Raw genomic sequence first — 18,675 nt, forward strand, 5'->3', positions numbered from 1 at the left:
TCGTAGCATTGTATCTTACTGCATGGAACTTCTTCCCCCCCTTTACTTTTTAAGTACTTTGCATTTAGCCCTGCTTTGGTAAGTGGCATTGTACAGTGAGATACATCTTCTTTTGAAATGTGTGGAATCAATTATGTGGTAATTTATTTTTTATTTCATTTAAAATTACAATTGATAACATTTGCATTTTGGAAGCTGTGCGAATTAGACAGTGGCAATAATGCCAATCTGAAGCTGCAATATACTGCAAATTCTGGGTAATTTGGCAACCAATTCAGGAATAGCTATATCTAGAAAATCCCTACGTAAAAGACAGTCACAAATAATAGTGCATCATTTTTATTCCATGTGACAAACTAGACTGATTGACCTTGTCGACTCGTCCCATCATCAAATACAGGATGGTTCTACATTCAATATTTTAATAAGATTTTAAAATGAGCTCAGGTGCATAATGCCTCATTAGATGCTTTTTAAGTACGTATTTGCTCAAAGTAGTTCTGTCTTTGAGGGGAAATTAAGGAGTTGAATAGGAAGGAAACATCCTGAGCTGGCATCAATGTCAACATACCCATGTAGTGGTATCCAAGATGGTAAAATTGAGCGTCCACTAGTCTTGCCAGTGACACATTTTGAACAATATGAAAGTTGAACTAAAATGTGAAAAAAATAAACATTTACAGCAGGTTTGTTTTGAATATTGATATTCAGGCAGGCAGATTTTTTAAATTACATTTTGGCTTGCCACCACAAATTTTATGATTGTAGTGAAATTAAATTGGAGCTTTTGTAGTATCCATCATTTTGTCTGTATAGTCTGTAAGTTCCAGAAATCTGTTTGGGTGAGATTATTGGACAAGGTAATTGTAACCTTAATTTGGATGTAAATTGCTTTAAATTATTGATATTTTAATCCAATTTTTTAAAGTATTATTTTCCCTTTTTTCTTTGACTTGTGTTGTCTCTCCCTCCCCCACATATTTTTCTCTTTCCTCTCTTGGAGCTGGATTTTTAAAAGAGATTGTGGTCCCGATTGGAGGCAGGTGGGCCTGCATTTTGGCACCACAGGCCTCTATGTCAGCTCCCTGCCACAAACCCGACCCAGAGCCATTTTCAAAGGGGTTGACTCAGGGTCAGATCAGCTTTCCACTGACAAGCGGTGGGTAGCCAATTTAGGTTTATTAGATCTGGTGAAGGGCTCGTTCCTACAATGACTGGGATTTCCAGTGAGCAATGTGGGCAGCCCACATTGGCTTGGACCCCAGCTGGGCTGCAGCTGCTGACTGTCCCTTGGAGGGGTTGCCCCTCCAGGATCATGGCCAGGCAGCTGTGACATGTTAAAAGATAAAATAAACTTGCCTGCCCTGGCCAGTCAAATTGCCAATCTCTGAGTGCTGGTGGCCCTGCAGCATCACGAGCCTGCCCACCATCCCTGGTTGGATGGTGAGCCTGTCCCTTGACCTTCAATTGGCTGAAGCTTTGAAAATTGTGCTGGGCATGTCTAAAGCACACTGTGCTGGGTCAGGACCTTGAACTAACCTCCATGTTGGTTCCTGAACCCTGGTTAAAAATTCAGCCCTTGAAGTCATGTCTCCCTCATCTAAATGGTCATTCAACCTATTAATTATGAGAAGTGGGGCCTGCCTTCCATTTATAAAGTAAATATTTTTTATTGCCTCTTAATGGAATAGTGTTGCATGATGCACTACCCATCCGCCTAAAACCATCACAATTTGATTCAGTACGGGAAATATAGCTCTAGAATATGAAATGCAATTCTACTACAACAACAAAACAAGTTGCATCTTTAATATAGTGCTGTATTTCCAAACAGAAAATGTTTGGATGTTTTCAATTTGAGACCATTCCAGAAAATGTGAAAGTTGCTTTGTTGATCTGGGATCGAGTCATCATTGAACCCTTTGATTGAGAAGCTGGATCGCGGGAAAACAAGAGTGAAAATCAAATTTATTGTCATGCCCAGTTCCAAAATATTTACCAAATGTATTTTAAAACACATGTTGATTTGTGATTTATGTTTCTGATTGAAGGAAGCAGTAAGCAGTTTTTTTAAACAAAGGAACATTATCAACGTGCTGCCAGTTTGATTGAGCTATTAAACAATCGATGCTTTAAATCTAAATTAAAAGGCTGATAAATTTGTCCTCTCACATGAACGAACTGGGGCCTTGCTTCTCAGCTTGACATCCTGTGCACATTTTGACATGTTGCGATGTTTTTAAAAATCCATTGTTGATTAATTAGTAAGAATTGTGGAGACTGAAAGAACAAAGACTGGTGTAGAAGAGGCTGTGAACAGATAATGTAATTTGGCGTACTCATGTAAAGAAAGTCGAGTACAAATTAAACCTCTAATTATGTGAACACATTCAATTACAGAGAGACAGCCCCAGACAGTGGCAAGAGGATTTCCTGAAAATGATGAGCTTTATTCAGTAAAGTGCATGAGAATGTGATTGTAGAGTTCTGGGTTTGTACAAACTCTGAAACCATGGAAATATTATTGAATAGTTTATCAATTATAAAGCAAGTTTTAGTAATGCTGTATTTTGCATACGGTAACAGGATGTCTAAAGCTTTGCACTCAACACAGACAGAATTTATTGGCAGGATCCCTCAGTGACAGATGAGAACAGTGAGGAGCAGTGGCAGAAAAAGTGAACAAGCTGTTCCAATGCCAGTCTGTTGTAGTTGCCAAGTAAGATGAGCTCTGCTCTTCTTGTCTTTCTTTCCATACATTGTATTTACTTTATTTTAAAAGCCCCACTCATTTCAATTTCAAGAGTGTAACTTTGCCAGAAACTTCTGGATGTAACCAGGTTCCATTCTGAACAAAAATGGCTGTGAGCATATAGCAAGGCTAAACTTATTTCTCCTACCACTGCTCACGTTTGTGCCAGATGATTCAACTGAGCCTACAGACAGCTACATGGTTTCTATTGATGCTCCCCCCGGTCAGCAAACAAGATCTGTATTTGTGAAGGATAACAAACAAATGTCAGCTGCTAGTAACTTAGCTGTTCCAATCGAGAACATACCTATATTTCTGCACTTATTTTAAATTGATACGGCAACATGTTGGACATGATCCAATTATCAGGAGGATACTAACAAAGGATATTGCTTGGTACATATTCTAAAGGGTACAATTCTTAAAGAGGTGCAGGAACAGAGAGAACTAGGGTTATATGTGCACAAATCGTTACAAGTGGCAGAGTAGGTTGAGAAAGTGGTTAAAAAGGCATATGGGATCCTGGACTTTAGAAATAGAGGCATTGAGCACAAAAGGCAGAAAGTTATGGTAAACCTTTATAAAACACTGTAGATGTAGTATACTTGGATTTCCAAAAGGCATTTGATGAGGTGCCACACAAAAGGTTAAAATGCAAGATAAGGGCTCATAGTAATATATTTGCATGGATAGAGAATTGGTTAACAGGCAGGAAGTAAAGAGTAGGGATAGCAGGGTATTATCAAGTTGGCAGCCTGTAACTAGTGGAGTGCTGCAGGATCAGTGCCAGGGCCTCAGCTGTTTACAGTCCATGTTAATGAGTTGCCGAAGTGACCGAAAGTAATGCATCTAAGTTTGCTGAAGATACAAAGCTTGATGGGAATATAAGCTGTGAGGAGGACACAAAGAGGCTGCAAAGAGATATAGGCAGGTTAAGTGAATGGGCAACAAGATGGCAGTTGGAGTATAATCTGGCGAAGTGTGAGGTTATTCACTTTGTTAGTAAGAATAGAGAAGCAGAATATTTTTTAAAAGGTGTGAAACGTCTAAATGTTGATGTTCAGAGGGACTTGGGTGTACTTGTATAAGGAGCAGAGAAAGTTAGCATGCAGGTACCGCTAGTAAACAAGAACGCAAACGGCATGTTGGGCTCTATTGCAAGGAGATTGGAGCACAAGAATAAGGAAGTCTTGCTACGATTGTAAAGGACTGCACCTGGATTGTGTGCAGTTTTCGTCTCCATACCTAAGGAAGGATATTACTTGCTTTGGAGGCAGTGAAGCGAAGGTTCACCAGATTGGTTCCTGGATTGAGGAGGTTCTCCTATGACGAAAAGCTGAGTAAATTGAGCCCACACTCTGGGGTTTAGAAGAATGAGAGGAGATCTCATTGAAACACATAACGTTTTGGAAGGGCTTGCCAGGATAGACACTGAGAGGTTGTTTCCCTGGCTGAGGAATCTAGAACATGGAGGCACAGTCTCTGGATAAGGAGCCGATCATTTAGGATTGAGATGAAGAGAAATTCCTTCACTCAAAGTGTTTTGAATCTTTAGAATTCTCTAGCCCAGAGGGTTGTGGATGCTCCATTTTTTGAATATGTTTAAGATAGATTTTTGGTCTCTCAGGGAATCAAGGGATATGAGGAGAGGGTGAGAAAGTGGAAGATGATCAGCTATGATCATATTGAATGGTGGAGTACGCTGGAGGAGCCATATGGTCTACTCCTGCTCTATTGAGCTATGTAGCCATTAGCGAACAAATGAGAGGTCTGTCAGGGTGAACTTGCACAGAGGGTTAAGTGTAGTTGAAATCTGTTCTTAGGGTAAAGGTTACAGCGAACGCAATTTTAATGGGACTGGTGAGTGAAATGGAGATTATTTAGGCTGAATTTTATGTTTTGAGTGCCGGTCCCACCGTCAGGTGCAGAGTCGGGCACAAGGCACATCAGGGGATGGAGCGGCAGGCCACATGCGATTCAGCGGTGACTGGCCAATTAAGACTAATGAGCTGTAAACTCTGTCCAATTGCGGACTCAGGCCCAGAGGCGGGGAGCATGGCATCAGATGACACCTTGGTAGGGTCTATTGCCATTTTCAAAGGTCTGTCAACCCTGCATTGAACTCTGCATTGGGAAGGCCTGGAAGAGGAGGAGGTGGCATTGAGTGCGAAGAGATGGCTGACAGGAGACAAGAGTGGCCCCTCGCTTTCTGGATGCCTCCCTCCAGGTCCTACTACAGGCTGTCAGGGAGAGGAAGGATATCTTGTTCCCAACGGATGAGAGGAGGAGACCGATGAGCCAAACCAAGCAGGCCTGGCTCCAGATCGTTGAAGAGGTCAGCAGCCATGGTGTAACCCTGTGCAGATGGATACAGTGCCACAAGTGGCTCAGTGACCTCATCGGGGCTGCAAAAGTGAGTATCGTTTAATCCCTTCATCCTTTTGGGCCTTGCATCTGTCAAAGTAGGACCTTATGTTGGGATGAGAATGATCTACACCCCAGACGTGGGAAAAGGGACAGGGGATGCAACATGTCTATCAGCTACCTGTCATGGTAGCCCTGAAAGCAGGTCTCCTATCATATTTGAAACTTGCGAGATGCCTGGGAAGGGAACACATGCAGGAGGCATCTGTGTGTCCCCATCAGTGGCAACTGTACTGCCAGCAGCCCATGTGTTGGGATTGATGTTGCTAAGGGTCCCTTCCTCTGTCTACAGGAGAAGATAGCAGATAATCATAGGGAGCAGCTGAAGACTGAAGGCAGGCTGTGATTTTTGCATGTTCTGATGCCAGTGTAGAAGTATGCCATGGAACTTGCCGGACCATAGGATGGAAGGAGCATTGTGGATGGAGAGACGGGGGAACCCTCCCAAGATAATAAGGTCTACATGGGGCATAATGCTGCATCTGCAACAATGGAGCCATGCTGCTTATCAGGCATCCGGTGCACACCGGGGTCTGCAATGGAGTGAAGGTAGGCCCCTGACCCTTACTTGTCTTTGTTCTGTCATGCAGGTCAAGCTGTGCCAAATTGGAGACCAGTTGAAGATGTTGTGGATCCTGCCACCACTGAGGGGGAAGAAGGAGCCTCAGAGGGTCCATCAGCACTTCATTCTCCTCCACTCTTCAACAGTGCAGATACAAACACCTCAGTGGGTTTTGATCTGGGCACAGAATCTGTTGAGCAATGTGCACATGCACCTGAGCAGTTGATGAAGATGGTAACAGACCAGGCCTCTGACAGTCAGAGGACTGTGTGAAGCCGGGCCCATGCTGAGGCCCATACTGAGCCCCAGGCTCACAACCTGCCTCCGGTTTCGTTAGCAACAATGGAAATGCTGGAGCTGCAGCAAGAAGTGTGGCAACATCTGCCAGAAATGCCTGAGGCTATGCATTCCCGAGCGCACTTGATGGAGGAGTTTATCCAGCCTTGAGCTCAACATTGTCTCTGGTGCACAAGTGGCTTCCTCCATAGAGAGGTTGGCAGATCTGATGAAGAGCCACGTCCAGCAGAGTACTCAGTGTTTGCTGGATATTCGTGCAGAACTCCATACCATCGTCTTATCATGTGTATAAGGCAGCAGTGACAAGGAAAGAAGGGAACGGGACCTCGAGTCACCACCAGGTCCTCTGTCCTCTCAGGTCAGCAGGGAGCCAAGGGTCTGCCTTGATTTGGAGGAGGAGTGTATGTCCCGAACAGCTGGGACTTCTCAGGGTGATCCTGGTGCGGGCAGCAGCTCCTCCATCCCTCTGCTAGTGCTGTATGTTCATCCAACATCCCAGCTGAAAGAGGGCAGTACTGCTTCTTTGCAGGAGGCCCAGAGCATGCTGGGGCTCTCCAGGCCCAAGGCATTCCGAGGATGGCTGCCAAGGTCGTCCATAGCCACGGGCACCGAGGTCAGCAGGCAGCTTCCAACTCAGCTGACAGCGCGTAGGAGGTCAGGTAAGGGAATTATGAAGTGGACTTACAATCACTGGCTTTTCACAGGTGAGCGTTTGTCTATCATTATACTGTCCATCTCAATTGTGACTGTAAATAAATCTTTACTGCTAGGCATGGACTCTCTCTCCCTTTTTCCTCCATCAAGGACTTGACCATTCATTGCATCTCAGCCTCTAGCAAGAAGCTGGAGGCGATCACAGATGCTCAAGTCTAGAGCCTCACCAGATCAGCTCTGCGCAAATGTTCAACAAGACAAGGCATCGTTAAGGAAGGAATGCAGAAAGACGGTTACATAAAAGGTCTTTATTGGGTAAGTTACAAGGGCCATAAAGGATCAAAGGAAATGCGAAAGAATAAGGGCGTCGCGAGCCTTCCTTGTGCATCTCTCGTGTCCAATGTTATGTTGCCCCAGGGTTCTTCAACTGGCGTAGCTTTCCAATCTTCCTGCTCCACATCCTCATCATCTGAGAAGGCAGTCCGCTGCTCACTTTCTTCATTACTCATCGGCTCCTCCCTGTGCAGGGCAAGGTTGTACAGCACTAAGCAAACCTTGACAGTAAGTGGTGGGGGGGGGGCACCCTTGCTGGGGGTATACAGGAAGGCTTTACTGGACTGATCCAGGCACCTGAATCTCATCTTCAGCGGACCAATGGCCTGCCCAGTGTTGTCCTATGGCGGGCGTTGTAGCAGTCCTCTGCATCCATGCGTGGATTCCTCACGGATGTCAGCAGCCATGTCCTCAGTGGGTAGCCCCTGACTCCAAGGATCCATCCCTAAAGGCTGGAGGGAGGGTGGAAAATTCAGGCACATGTGAGTGGCGCAAAATGTGGGCATCATTGGAACCTCCTGGGAAGCATGTGCAGACCTGCAGGATCCATTTACGGTGGTCGCACACCTGTTGCACATTGAGGGAGTGGACGCATATTGATGAAGACTGCTGGCCTGTATTCAGGAGCCTTGATGGCTTCATGTGTGCAATCAATGACTCCCTGCACCTGGGGGAATCCAGCGATGGCCCCGAAACCAGTGGTCCTCTCTGTTTGTGAGTTAGGATCCATGTGGAAGCGCACATAATCTCCGGCCCTCCTGAACAGGGCATTGGGATCCTACTCGGTGCACTGATGCACCACCGACAGTGAGATTTCACAAATGTCCCCTGTGGATCCCTGGAATGATCTGGTGGTGTAGAAGTTCAACACCATGGTGACCTCCAGGGCCACTGGCATTAGATTGCCACCTAGTCCCCTAGGGCACAGCTCATTATGCATCATTGCACACAGGTCAGTGACGGCCTCCCTAGAGAGGGGGTGTCTTCGTTGGCACTGCCTCTTTGACATCTGCACGTAGTTGAGCCTCGCCCTGTACATTCTGGAGGGTACCTCCTTCTGCATTGGTCAACTCCCCCTCTCTCCTCTTCGCCTTTCTTCCATGTCCAGAGGCCACTGGAGTCCTTCCTGTGGGCTCAGTCTGTTGCGGTGCCACTGAAGGTGCCTGACCCTCCCTCCCACTTAGGTGCACTTCACCCTCAACGGGGTCTCCAAAGCCCATGATAAATGGCTTCTCCTTTAAAGACAGTCTTCCACTGCCAGTGTCCCCCCTCCTGTTGCCCACACTTGTGACCTGCGCTGAGGTGTCACTTGCCTGTTGCCCTCTTGAATTTGGCCCTCCAGCAGTGCAGCCAACCTACCCCCTCACTCCTGACATACTAAGCTCACCCCTCCCTTCTTGGCCCTTTCAGGCCCTCGATGTTTTCCCTTCCAAGAGCCTCCCTTTCCAGACAGCCATGATCTGCTGTCTCGAGGCAAATCTCTGAGGTCCTGTGAGACCCATGCGCCATTTATAAAATTGCATCTGAGACATGAAAATTGCTTTTGATTGGCCATTTAACTATCCTAATTACCTGCTCACTCTGTCGTCGCTGGACCTCCGCCCTCCATGCTTGCTGTCATGTACAAAATCAGGATGGGACTTCCTGTCCAACATGTCCCGATTTTATTTCACACCTCTCTATACTCATCCACATCGTTCCCTTAAAATTCAGCCCTTTGAATTCATCATCAAACTTTTTAACTCTCATATCTTATAGGACCATCGGTCCAGTGACCAGCTCTCAAAATAGGCCAGCATCTTCTTATAGAAAATGATGGAAAAGATGGTTGCATTCAATATGAAGCGCTGAAGGCTGTAACTGTCTCATGTTGTTTGAAAGATGGTCTTAGCTTTCAGAAATAATCTTTCTCAAAAGGCTTGTCTATGGAGGCAAACTTACAAACATTTTGCAGAGGAGGGCCCTGGGATTGTAGCTACTAATTGGTGTTGAGTTCTGTCTTGGCTTTGTTGTTTAAAAGGAACTAAGCCCTGTGGTCTACCTTTGATTTGATAATGTGATGGAGATGTTCGGGAAATGCAATTTGGGGAGATACCTTTGGAACCTTCCTGTGGCTGATTGCAGTAAAGCTAGTCTGTTAAAAGATTGAGCACAGCATGCTTCTCTTTTTTCACGAACAAAGCACGTACTCCATGAAGCCTGCAGAGTGGGAAAACAGACAGATTTGCAATCGGTCAAGAGACAAATTTTAATGATGCCAAGAGGAGAAAATGCAGCCCAAGGCATCCAATTGACTTACGTCACTCCAGTACATTTGACCCATCATTTGCTGAAAAAATGATAAAAAGCACATGGTGTTCAGTGAGGCAGCCTTGTAAGTGCATTCACTTTTTTTTAAAAAGCATTAAAATCCTGGAAATGCCTGGAGGTGATCAATAGGTAAGTACTTAATAATTGATGGTACTTAACCTTAGTATAATTTTACCCTTTATTAAAGATGGATATCACCTTTAAAGTACTCCAATTCTGGTAATGGATCAACACAGTCCAATGTGTATGTGAGGCATTGTGTACAAGTTGTGGAGGAAGTAGCTTATTAGAAACATAGAAATATATGAAAACAGGAGCAGGAGTAGGCCCTTCGAGCCTGCCATTGAATACAATCAGCTGATCATCCAAACTCAGTACCCTTTTCCTGCTTTCTCCCTGTAACCCTTGATCCCTTTAGCCCTAAGAACTATATCTAACTCTTTCTTGAATATGTTAGGTTGAATGATCTTTTATTATTGCTTTTGGCTTGCTGTATAGTAGTAAGTCAGAAAATTTACAATCCAGTTTGCTGTTAAAGTTTGGGGCTCATCTTACTTGAGAGTAATGATTGGCGCTTCAGCTGGAACTCACTCTGTGTTCAGTTCTGGATGCTGTAGTCACCATCTGTACATGCAATACTGTGTACATAATCACTAGCATGCTGATCATTGCTAAATAATCCTGGGTGATTTGTATGTGTTTTTATTTGATACCCTATGCACACTATTTTAAGCATTTTCATTTATTAGACAGAGGGATCTCATAGACCAGAGGCCTGACCAAATGAAGAAAGGCGGACCAAAGACTTGAGAAAGGAGAGGTGACAGACAATGAACTGGAGATAGAGGAAACTAAAGACTAGGAGCCTGAGATGGGGTTGAAAATGCTAGGCGAGGTAGATAGAGAATCTGACGAAAGGTTGGTTGACCCTTTCTTGTTTGCGGGCCCTAAGTTCCTTTTTGAGGTTTTGTGTTCGAAAGTAGTGCTGTATAGATTTTCTATTAACAGAAGAAAATGTAACAACAAAGTATTAAGGCCACCCAGCATGCAATGTCACTTGAATCAATTTGAATCACTCCATTTGGTACATTTGGACTACTTTCATCTCCCATGTTCCTTGGCATGAAACTAATTCCTGTCAGCCCGGTTTCTTGAGGAATTTGCCTGTTTTGTTTTCTGAATGCTTCAAGATTTGCATTCACTGAGTTAAATCTTGGTTAACTTTATACATTTAATTCAAAATGTGCACTACCTAATTAAGTAGTGTTGTGTTCAATCCCTGCTCATTCAGCACAATAGATGAACATCTGATTACTTCATTTTACATTTGATAATGACATTGACAAATTATCAGTCATAGCTTTTTTTTGGATTTAGATTCTATTTTAGCATTTGTGCACCTTATTTAGTATTCCAAACAGATGTTCAATTCCCCTGCTGATTCCGTCAAATTTAACAACTGTTAGAAGCCCGAAGCATTCCAGACCAGCTCAACTCCATCAGGATTCTAAATCAATCTAGAATCCGAGTGCACAGGCTACACAGCTGAATGCTATGCACCCCATGCAGTTTTTGCCCATTGGACACTGGTTTTCCCCATTTTAACAGTAGCTATTCGGAATTCAAAAAAAATAATCTGTTTGGATCCAAAGGACCTCAGTTAGAAACTGCTTACCCTCCTTATGTAAGATTCAGCCAAGCACTGGCCAGGGGGCAGTCAGAATGCACAATGCGACAAACTTTCAGCATGATGGAAATCATTTTCAATGTATCTTGAGATGATAAATTTCCCACAGAAGTACATTTTTTGAATGGGAGACTGGTCTTCGTTTACTTGTACTGGCAATCCCTATGATTACATTGCTGGCACCTTTTTTTGGTAGCCTAAACATCACTATCCTACTCTATAAAGGTATAAGTTTGCTTTTAAGTCAAGTCAGAAGATCGTGTAAACCAAACTCATCTATGCAAGACACAGACTAATGGCATTTTGATATCAAATCCTGGCCCATTTATTTCTTCCTGGAAACAATTTAAAGTCTTTTCAGCATTAAGTAGGTGCTGTGAATATTAGCAATTTTGAAAACATTGCTGTGTCATTTAAACAAATGGGAAGTTTGGCCGTGTCAGTATGAAAATGATTATGGATCTGAAACTAAAGCCTTTTACAGCCTTGATATGAAATTTTGGTAACTCAATGACAATGAATTATTCTTCTGCTTGATACGACTGCATCATGTGAGTGCCTAAGATAATTCATTTTAGTAGCACAGTTTGTAATTTCACCACACAAAGGTCAATTAATTCACATACTAGTGTAGGAATGTATATTGAAATGATTTATGACTTTAACCCCTTATAGGGACTAAACTAAAACAGGAGTACATCCCTATAAGTCTCCTTTAATCAAGTTCAAAGGAGACAAATTCTCAGGCACTTATTTGGGTCCGAAGAATTGTACTAGCTTTCCCTCAAAGAAAGAAAACCAACAGAGAATATTACCATCTTTCGGATAGCCTATTTTTAATAATTATGGCTAAGTCAGAAATATCCCAGATATTGTAAGGGTCTGGGAAACTCTCTTCAAAATGTATCTCTCCACTTAAAGAGACAGAGAGAGGGGGGTTCTTGTAGTTGTATACAGAATACTACTTGAGACGATTTGTTAACTTTTATATATTTATAAAAGAATTTAACATGCAGTAAACTTCTTAAGTGGATAAGTATATCACAATATCAAATATTACTGAAAGATGTAACACATATTCTTATTTCTAACATAAAATCCAAAGGTTTAACCTTGCTAATGCTACAGCAAAATTATCTTAGACTATCCAGAATATCCATCAAAATTTAAAGTAAACTTTTACCTTAAATCCCCTAAGGCATGGGATGAGAATTGTTGTTTGAGGATACAACGCCCCTAAACCTTGCTTTCAAAACCTCTAATTTTTATACTATTTCTCAAGTGTCATCTGGTTTCTGCATTTAGATGTGACCTACCTATGTTCCTTTTAAAATCCATATCTTTAATTACCATTTACACTGAATGTTTTACTGGAATTTGAAGTTGTGAGCTTTTATCTGGTCAAAATGTTTGGAATTGTGTTTACTTGACCTCTTGCTCCTGTGAGTCCATTTTCATTTATTGTTTTATTATCTCTAATTGCCTTTTTTATGGTACCTTAAAGCATCCTCCGGAGCTGATTTATCTGCATCAACAATCCCATAAACTAATTAAGTTTATTGCTACCTCTTACTGATGTCACACAGGATATTTCAATGTGTGTGTTTATCTTCCAATTCCCTGGCAACAGAAATTCTATTCTAACAGGGACCTTGAAATATTTAACTCTGACATTCCCCTTTAAGAAGGTAGTGAGTTCTAAAAACTGATCATCCATTCAATCCCTAACTCTAAAAGACATAATGCACTATTTCCAAATGCTACCTAATTAAGCCTATTATACCTATATTCCATCACAATATGACCTGTTTTCACCATTTAAATATGCCTTCTTCACTTACTTCATTTTATAACCATTACACTCACTTCAATTTAATAACAATCGTATGTCTGTGCATGTGAGTGTGCATATATCTGTGCATCTCTCTCTCTGACATGAAATTATGTGAAGAATATATAATTTCCAAGATTTATTTTCTCTCATCAGTGTGGGTGTCAGTGCAATTATTTTGGTGCAATTCTGTTTCATATAATGGACTTGCATCGGTCTAAGAACAACTCGCATACTAATTTAGTTAAGAATCTTCATCTATACAAATGGTATTCTGAGATGAATGGCAACACAACACAAAACAAAATTTGCTTTCAAATACATTTACAGCAAAATATTAAAAACTGTGCTTACACAATGCACAAGTCACAAGTTGATGCAAAATCCATTGGTGACAATAAATATGCCAACGCACAGGCCAGCATTATGAAGTGATGTAGTTCCGACTTCTCAAGTAAATGGATGCAAAATGCCACTTGAGGAATTAAAAGTGGACTGAGGAATTAAAAGTGGACTGAGCAATATCAAAATAAAACAGCAGCTGGAAGAGCACTCAGTGCGAAACAAAAACTAACATACTAAATTGAGTGATGAACAATCGCAGGAATGTATGGAACATGTAAATGTTGGAGAAGAACCAAAAATCAATGCTGAAACACTTCGAACTAATGCCACAGGAAAAGAAGAATCTACAATGTTACCACCATCCAACAACACAACATGGAGTCGTGCAACAGTTGCTGATCAATTCCACAGCTAAAAGAAATTCCATAAAACTAGTGATTAAAACACCTCCACAACAGAATAACAAACTTCACAGAAACAGTGCAATAGTGAAAAGATTCCAGCCAAAACTGTGAAGTTAAATCCAACAAAATACATGTTAGACATCGCAGATTAATACCTCCACTTGTCAATCAAAAGATTAGTTGCCAACTCTATAGAATGTATATATGCATTAGGAAATGAACACTGTGACATTTAAAATTTTATTCCAACTGATAATAGCTTCAAAATACTACACCAACATGGAAGATGGGGAAACCATTAATATTTTTTTTTTTATGCAGCAAAAGAGGGTTTTTCCCCATAAAATAAACTTTGTACAGGATCGACAGAAGTCCATACTTGCACCTCAGATGCTCATTTCTTAGTTTCATTCCTCAAGGGCTACATATTTGAACCTCTGCTCATGCCAACAAGAGCATCATGTTGAAATTGTATTCCAGGAAAAAGAGTTCATGAGCAGTGCAGTTGCTGTGCAACTTGGTCGAATTGGAAATTGACAAAACTCAATGCAGCTTTGTTTTTGGCAAATCATCTCACAGTTAGCATATCAACAGGCAAAGCAAGTTCCCTCCTTATTTCTTTGATTATGCTAAGTTGTATTGTATATCATTGAACACCACATTGAGCTCCCAGATTGTGTACATTAAGCCTCAACAAATGGTGTACAAATAATGTCCCTGAAGATCTGAAAATGCATGTTCTTTGTGAAAGATGTAGACTCCAAATAGAGAACATCAGCACTTATTTGAGTGTTATATGATGTTACAATTTTCTGTCTTCAGGGGCTGAAGCTGCAGTCACTTGATCTGATTGCTGCTTTTTTTTCTTTCCTTTTGCTCATTGCATAGTGCTACTTGGTCATTTTCAACTAATTTCTTTGTTATTGTGTTTTTAACTTTTTTTTGGATTGCAGTGTATAGTGTAGAATGCATTGGCAGGGAGCAGAATTGAAACAGTTATTACAGCCACGTGGTGAGAGGTTTGAGTGGTTTCCACTGTTCAACATCCACCTGACTGCAGCCAGTGCTTTTTGTTATTAGGGTTTAACCTCTTTGTGTTTTATTTATCCAATAAACAGACAGCAACAGGTTTTCTTGTAGGTTTAAAACAGAAAATCAATTATTGATTGATCAATACCCCTTGTATTGAACTTGCCGCAATCGCATCCACTCATGCATTCACCTGCGTGCCCACACACGCGCGCACACACACACACACACATACAAGAGGAGACAGAGAGGAAAAGGGGTAGGTTTCGGGGGTCATGGTAAAAATGTTGAATTCTCTCGGAAGTCAAGTTCTCGTTGGTTGCAGGCCTGAGATGTTTGGAAGTTTCTCTCTTGGTTGGATCACTTCTAAGTCACTGCTGCATAAGTAAAGACGTAGAATTCTACAGCAAAGCACTTCCCTTCTGGCTTGTTGGATTTTTTCCAGCCCCTTAGCTGGAAACAAGCTTCTTGGTGAGGCTTCTTTCTGAGTGTGTGTGTGTCATTCTCTTCAGGGAGCTACCTTTAAGGTCAAAAATAGTTTCACACCTTTGTGTCTGTGTGAGATGTGGATCTCCCTCCTTGTAGTGACTAACATTGGCCTAGGAGGTGGCTACTTCACACTTTCCTTGTTTCAGAAGAACCCATTCAATTCAGGAATGTTTCAGGATGGGTGTAATTGACCCCTCCCAGCTCAAAAGCTATTCCTTTGTTCCTGTCAAACAGTTTGAATATACAAAGGCCACATTGTTCCCCTTTGGTGGCCACTTTTAGCAACATTGTCCATTTTTTAAAAAATGGAGTATCTCCTGACAATGCAGCCAAGTGCCGACATCATCACTGTGGTACAAACTGCGCACATGTGTGGAATGCATTCATCTTTGTGCATGCGTAAAATGCACCTGAGCTTTGCCAACTTGCCAGTACCCATGCGCATGACTATGTCATCACACAAAGGTCGTCAGCTTCCAGCTCAAGTTTTGGAAATCAGCTTCAATCACTGCTTCTCTTCCCTGCTTCCTCCTGCTGTTCTCTCCCACGCCCATCTGCTTGCTGCTCCACTTTGCAGCTCCCGACTGGTTGCTGCACCATCCTGCCGCTTGCTTCCGCCTCATGGCTAGCACCTCACTCGCTCTTCCTCCCACCCCCAACCCGCCGCTTCTCCGGGCAGCGAGGTGGGGAGCAAGCGGTGGGAGAGAATGGCAACCAGTTGGGCGCAGGAAAGAACGGCAGGATGGAGTGGCAAACAGTGCGGAGTGGCAGGAGGGAGTGGCAAACTGAATGTGGCAATTGAGATAGCAATCGCAGGAGGAAGCAGGAAACAGAAGCGGTAATCGCGAGAGGGTACTGTTGCGGGGGGTGGGATGGAGGGGGCGATCGTGGCCATTGAGGGGTGAGCGGGTTTGGGTTTAATTTTTTTGTGTTAAATTGAGCAGCACCATCTTTATTACTGGCAGCTGCCTGAGACGTCACAGACAGTGACTCTTCTGTCGATGAGGCTGCATTTGCACATGTGCTGGGACTGTGCCATCTAATGGTTGCATTGTCAGCAAACGTGGCCTTTAAAAAAAGATAAAGTCCATTTTATAACTCTTCAGTTTTACTCTGTATTTTTTCATCATCACGCTTGTATGTATGACACAGTTTGAAGCACAAGGCAATACCAATTTTTAAAATAAAGTCCAGGCCCATTGTCACATACAGAGCTACCCAAGTATTTCAACATTGTTGCTGTCAATAAGTTGATGGGTGCAAGCATCCTTGATATATATTGTATGAAAGCACAAGATGTGATGTAAGCTTGAAAAGATCAAGTGCTTTTGGCCAATTTTCTCTCCTTTTGAAGGGATTACTGACACCCAGTTGATGATTCTACATAGTTAAGCTACTTATGCTTTAACTCGCTGTCTTCTTCTTCTTTGGCCTCCTTGTCTCGGGAGACAATGGGTAAGCGCCTGGAGGTGGTCAGTGGTTTGTGGAGCAGCGCCTGGAGTGGCTATAAAGGCCAATACTCGAGTGACAGACTCATCCACAGGTGCTGCAGAAAAAATTGGTTGTCGGGGCTGTTACACAGTTGGCTTACCCCTTGCGCTTCTGTCTTTTTTCCTGCCAACTGCTAAGTCTCTTCGACTCGCCACACCTTAGCCCCGCCTTTATGGCTGCCCACCAGCTCTGGCGATCGCTGGCAACTGACTCCCACGACTTGTGATCAATGTCACAGGACTTCATGTTACGTTTGCAGATGTCTTTAAAGCGGAGACATGGACGGCCGGTAGGTCTGGTACCAGTGGCGAGCTCGTTGTACAATGTGTCCTTGGGGAGCGTGCCATCTTCCATGCGGCTCACATGGCCAAGCCATCTCATAGCTGTATTAACAGGAAAACTAAGATGCCATTGTTTTGAAGGGAATATTTACATATTTATGTCCCCAACAAGCGAATGAAAATAAAAACAGAAAATACTGGAAACATTCATCATGTCAGGGAGTATCTGTGAAACAGCGTTAATATTTTAGGTTGTTGATTTTTCGTCCGAACATATTGAAAAACTTCTCTCTGAACCCAGTTCCTGCAAGTCACAGGAAATCAATGAGGTTTGTCAAATAGCCGTTGCTTGATCTTATGACAATTTAAGGTTGATCAGACTACAATTTTAATGCAGAGGTGCTGTTGCCCCTTCAAGGGTGCATTTGACATTTTTGAAATTCTAGGAATGCATGCAGAATTGACAATCAAGCTAAGTTTTGTATCCTGAACTGATGTTTCTTGCATGTAAGCTATTCTAGTGCTCTTCAAATCAGTTTGCAATGAGAACGGCAGAACAAATAGTGGGTTTTAAAGTTCATCATTATTTGAATCAAACATTGCACTACATTTTTGTTTGTCTGATCTAGTGTATATTGTACATTTGCACTTTCTGCAATTGGAGAAGTATTAATATCTCTTTTGGTAAAATTATTCAAATCATCTCTGCAATTAGTAAACCTGCTAATTAGTGCTGAATATCAATATATAAAAAGAAAGGACAAATTTGTTCGTGTAGCGCCTCAGCGGCATGCTGCCGCTTCCCAGTAACGTGATGCTTTGTACAGCCCGCATGGCCTTGCTGATGGAGAAGGGCACACGCAGGTGGACTCTGAGCGTGTGCTGGAAGACCTTGAATCAAAGCTATCATGACATCACACAGACCAACTGGCATGCCCATCAGCCCAAATTCCAAATGTATTCATGTGCAGGCAGCCACTTGGTTGTTCACTCTGCAAACAACAAACATGAAGCTGCAAGATGGGCCCTGCACTAGTGTTAATTAAAGGCCAGGCACTCAAATTGCAGGTAAGGTCGTTTTTGTGGAATCTTCTCTGTTGCAGAGTGTCCAGTGGACTGTTATTCTGGTGAATTTCTGCATATGCAAAAAGTATTTATGCTAAATCCTCATGGTGGGACAGAGGAGCCAGTGACCTGTCAACACAAGAGCTGCAACAGGTGTGGGAGCCGCAGTGGCAGTGCCTCCATGTCTGCAGGACAACAAGGAGTTGGAGCAGAGGCTGCAGAGGGGTCAAGCTCTGGGCGATGCCCCCTGCCAAGTTGGAGCCGGGCTCCTCCATGATCCTTGACAGTGCCAGGAAGCTGTCTAGCAGGCCAGCCAATGCACCCAGCAACTTGGTGTGCATGCCCAGCAGTGCTGTCCTGTATGCTGCCCCATCGAGTTCTTCATCTAAGTATACTGCAATAGAACACATCTGCAACCTTGCCCTACAGTGAGTTGGCAAACAAAGCATCCTTTACTAAAAGCAAAATACTGCGGATGCTGGAAATCTGAAACAAAAACAAGAAATGCTGGATTCACTCAGCAGGTCTGGCAGCATCTGTGGAAAGAGAAGCAGAGTTAACGTTTCGGGTCAGTGACCCTTCTTCGGAACCTTCTTCGGTAAAGCATCCTTTACCCCTGACATATCTGCAGGCCATTCATGTCCAGATGACGCACTGGCTGCTGATCCCAACTCTATACTAGCAGGCAAGGTACGTGCAGTGCCAGCATCTGGGCTGATAG

General features: G+C 42.9%; 1 protein-coding gene across 7 annotated transcripts in view; it reads left to right on the forward strand.

Moving 5' to 3' along the window:
* The window catches only part of opcml (opioid binding protein/cell adhesion molecule-like), a 1,070,268-nt gene that overhangs the window by 358,097 nt on the left and 693,496 nt on the right, over positions 1-18,675 (forward strand). Inside the window, exons 1-2 of one of the 7 annotated variants that reach the window (XM_068053867.1) lie at positions 3,667-3,683; positions 10,086-10,250. The exons of 5 other annotated variants lie outside the window; for them this stretch is intronic. In XM_068053867.1, coding sequence (XP_067909968.1) covers positions 10,204-10,250 — 47 coding nt within the window. In that variant the 5' untranslated portion in view covers positions 3,667-3,683; positions 10,086-10,203. Of the gene's footprint in view, positions 1-3,666; positions 3,684-10,081; positions 10,251-18,675 lie in introns of those variants that run through there. One more of the 7 variants, XM_068053866.1, reaches the window with a different exon arrangement.

This window comes from Heterodontus francisci, chromosome 22 (genome assembly GCF_036365525.1).
Source record: "Heterodontus francisci isolate sHetFra1 chromosome 22, sHetFra1.hap1, whole genome shotgun sequence".
Taxonomy (NCBI): domain Eukaryota; kingdom Metazoa; phylum Chordata; class Chondrichthyes; order Heterodontiformes; family Heterodontidae; genus Heterodontus; species Heterodontus francisci.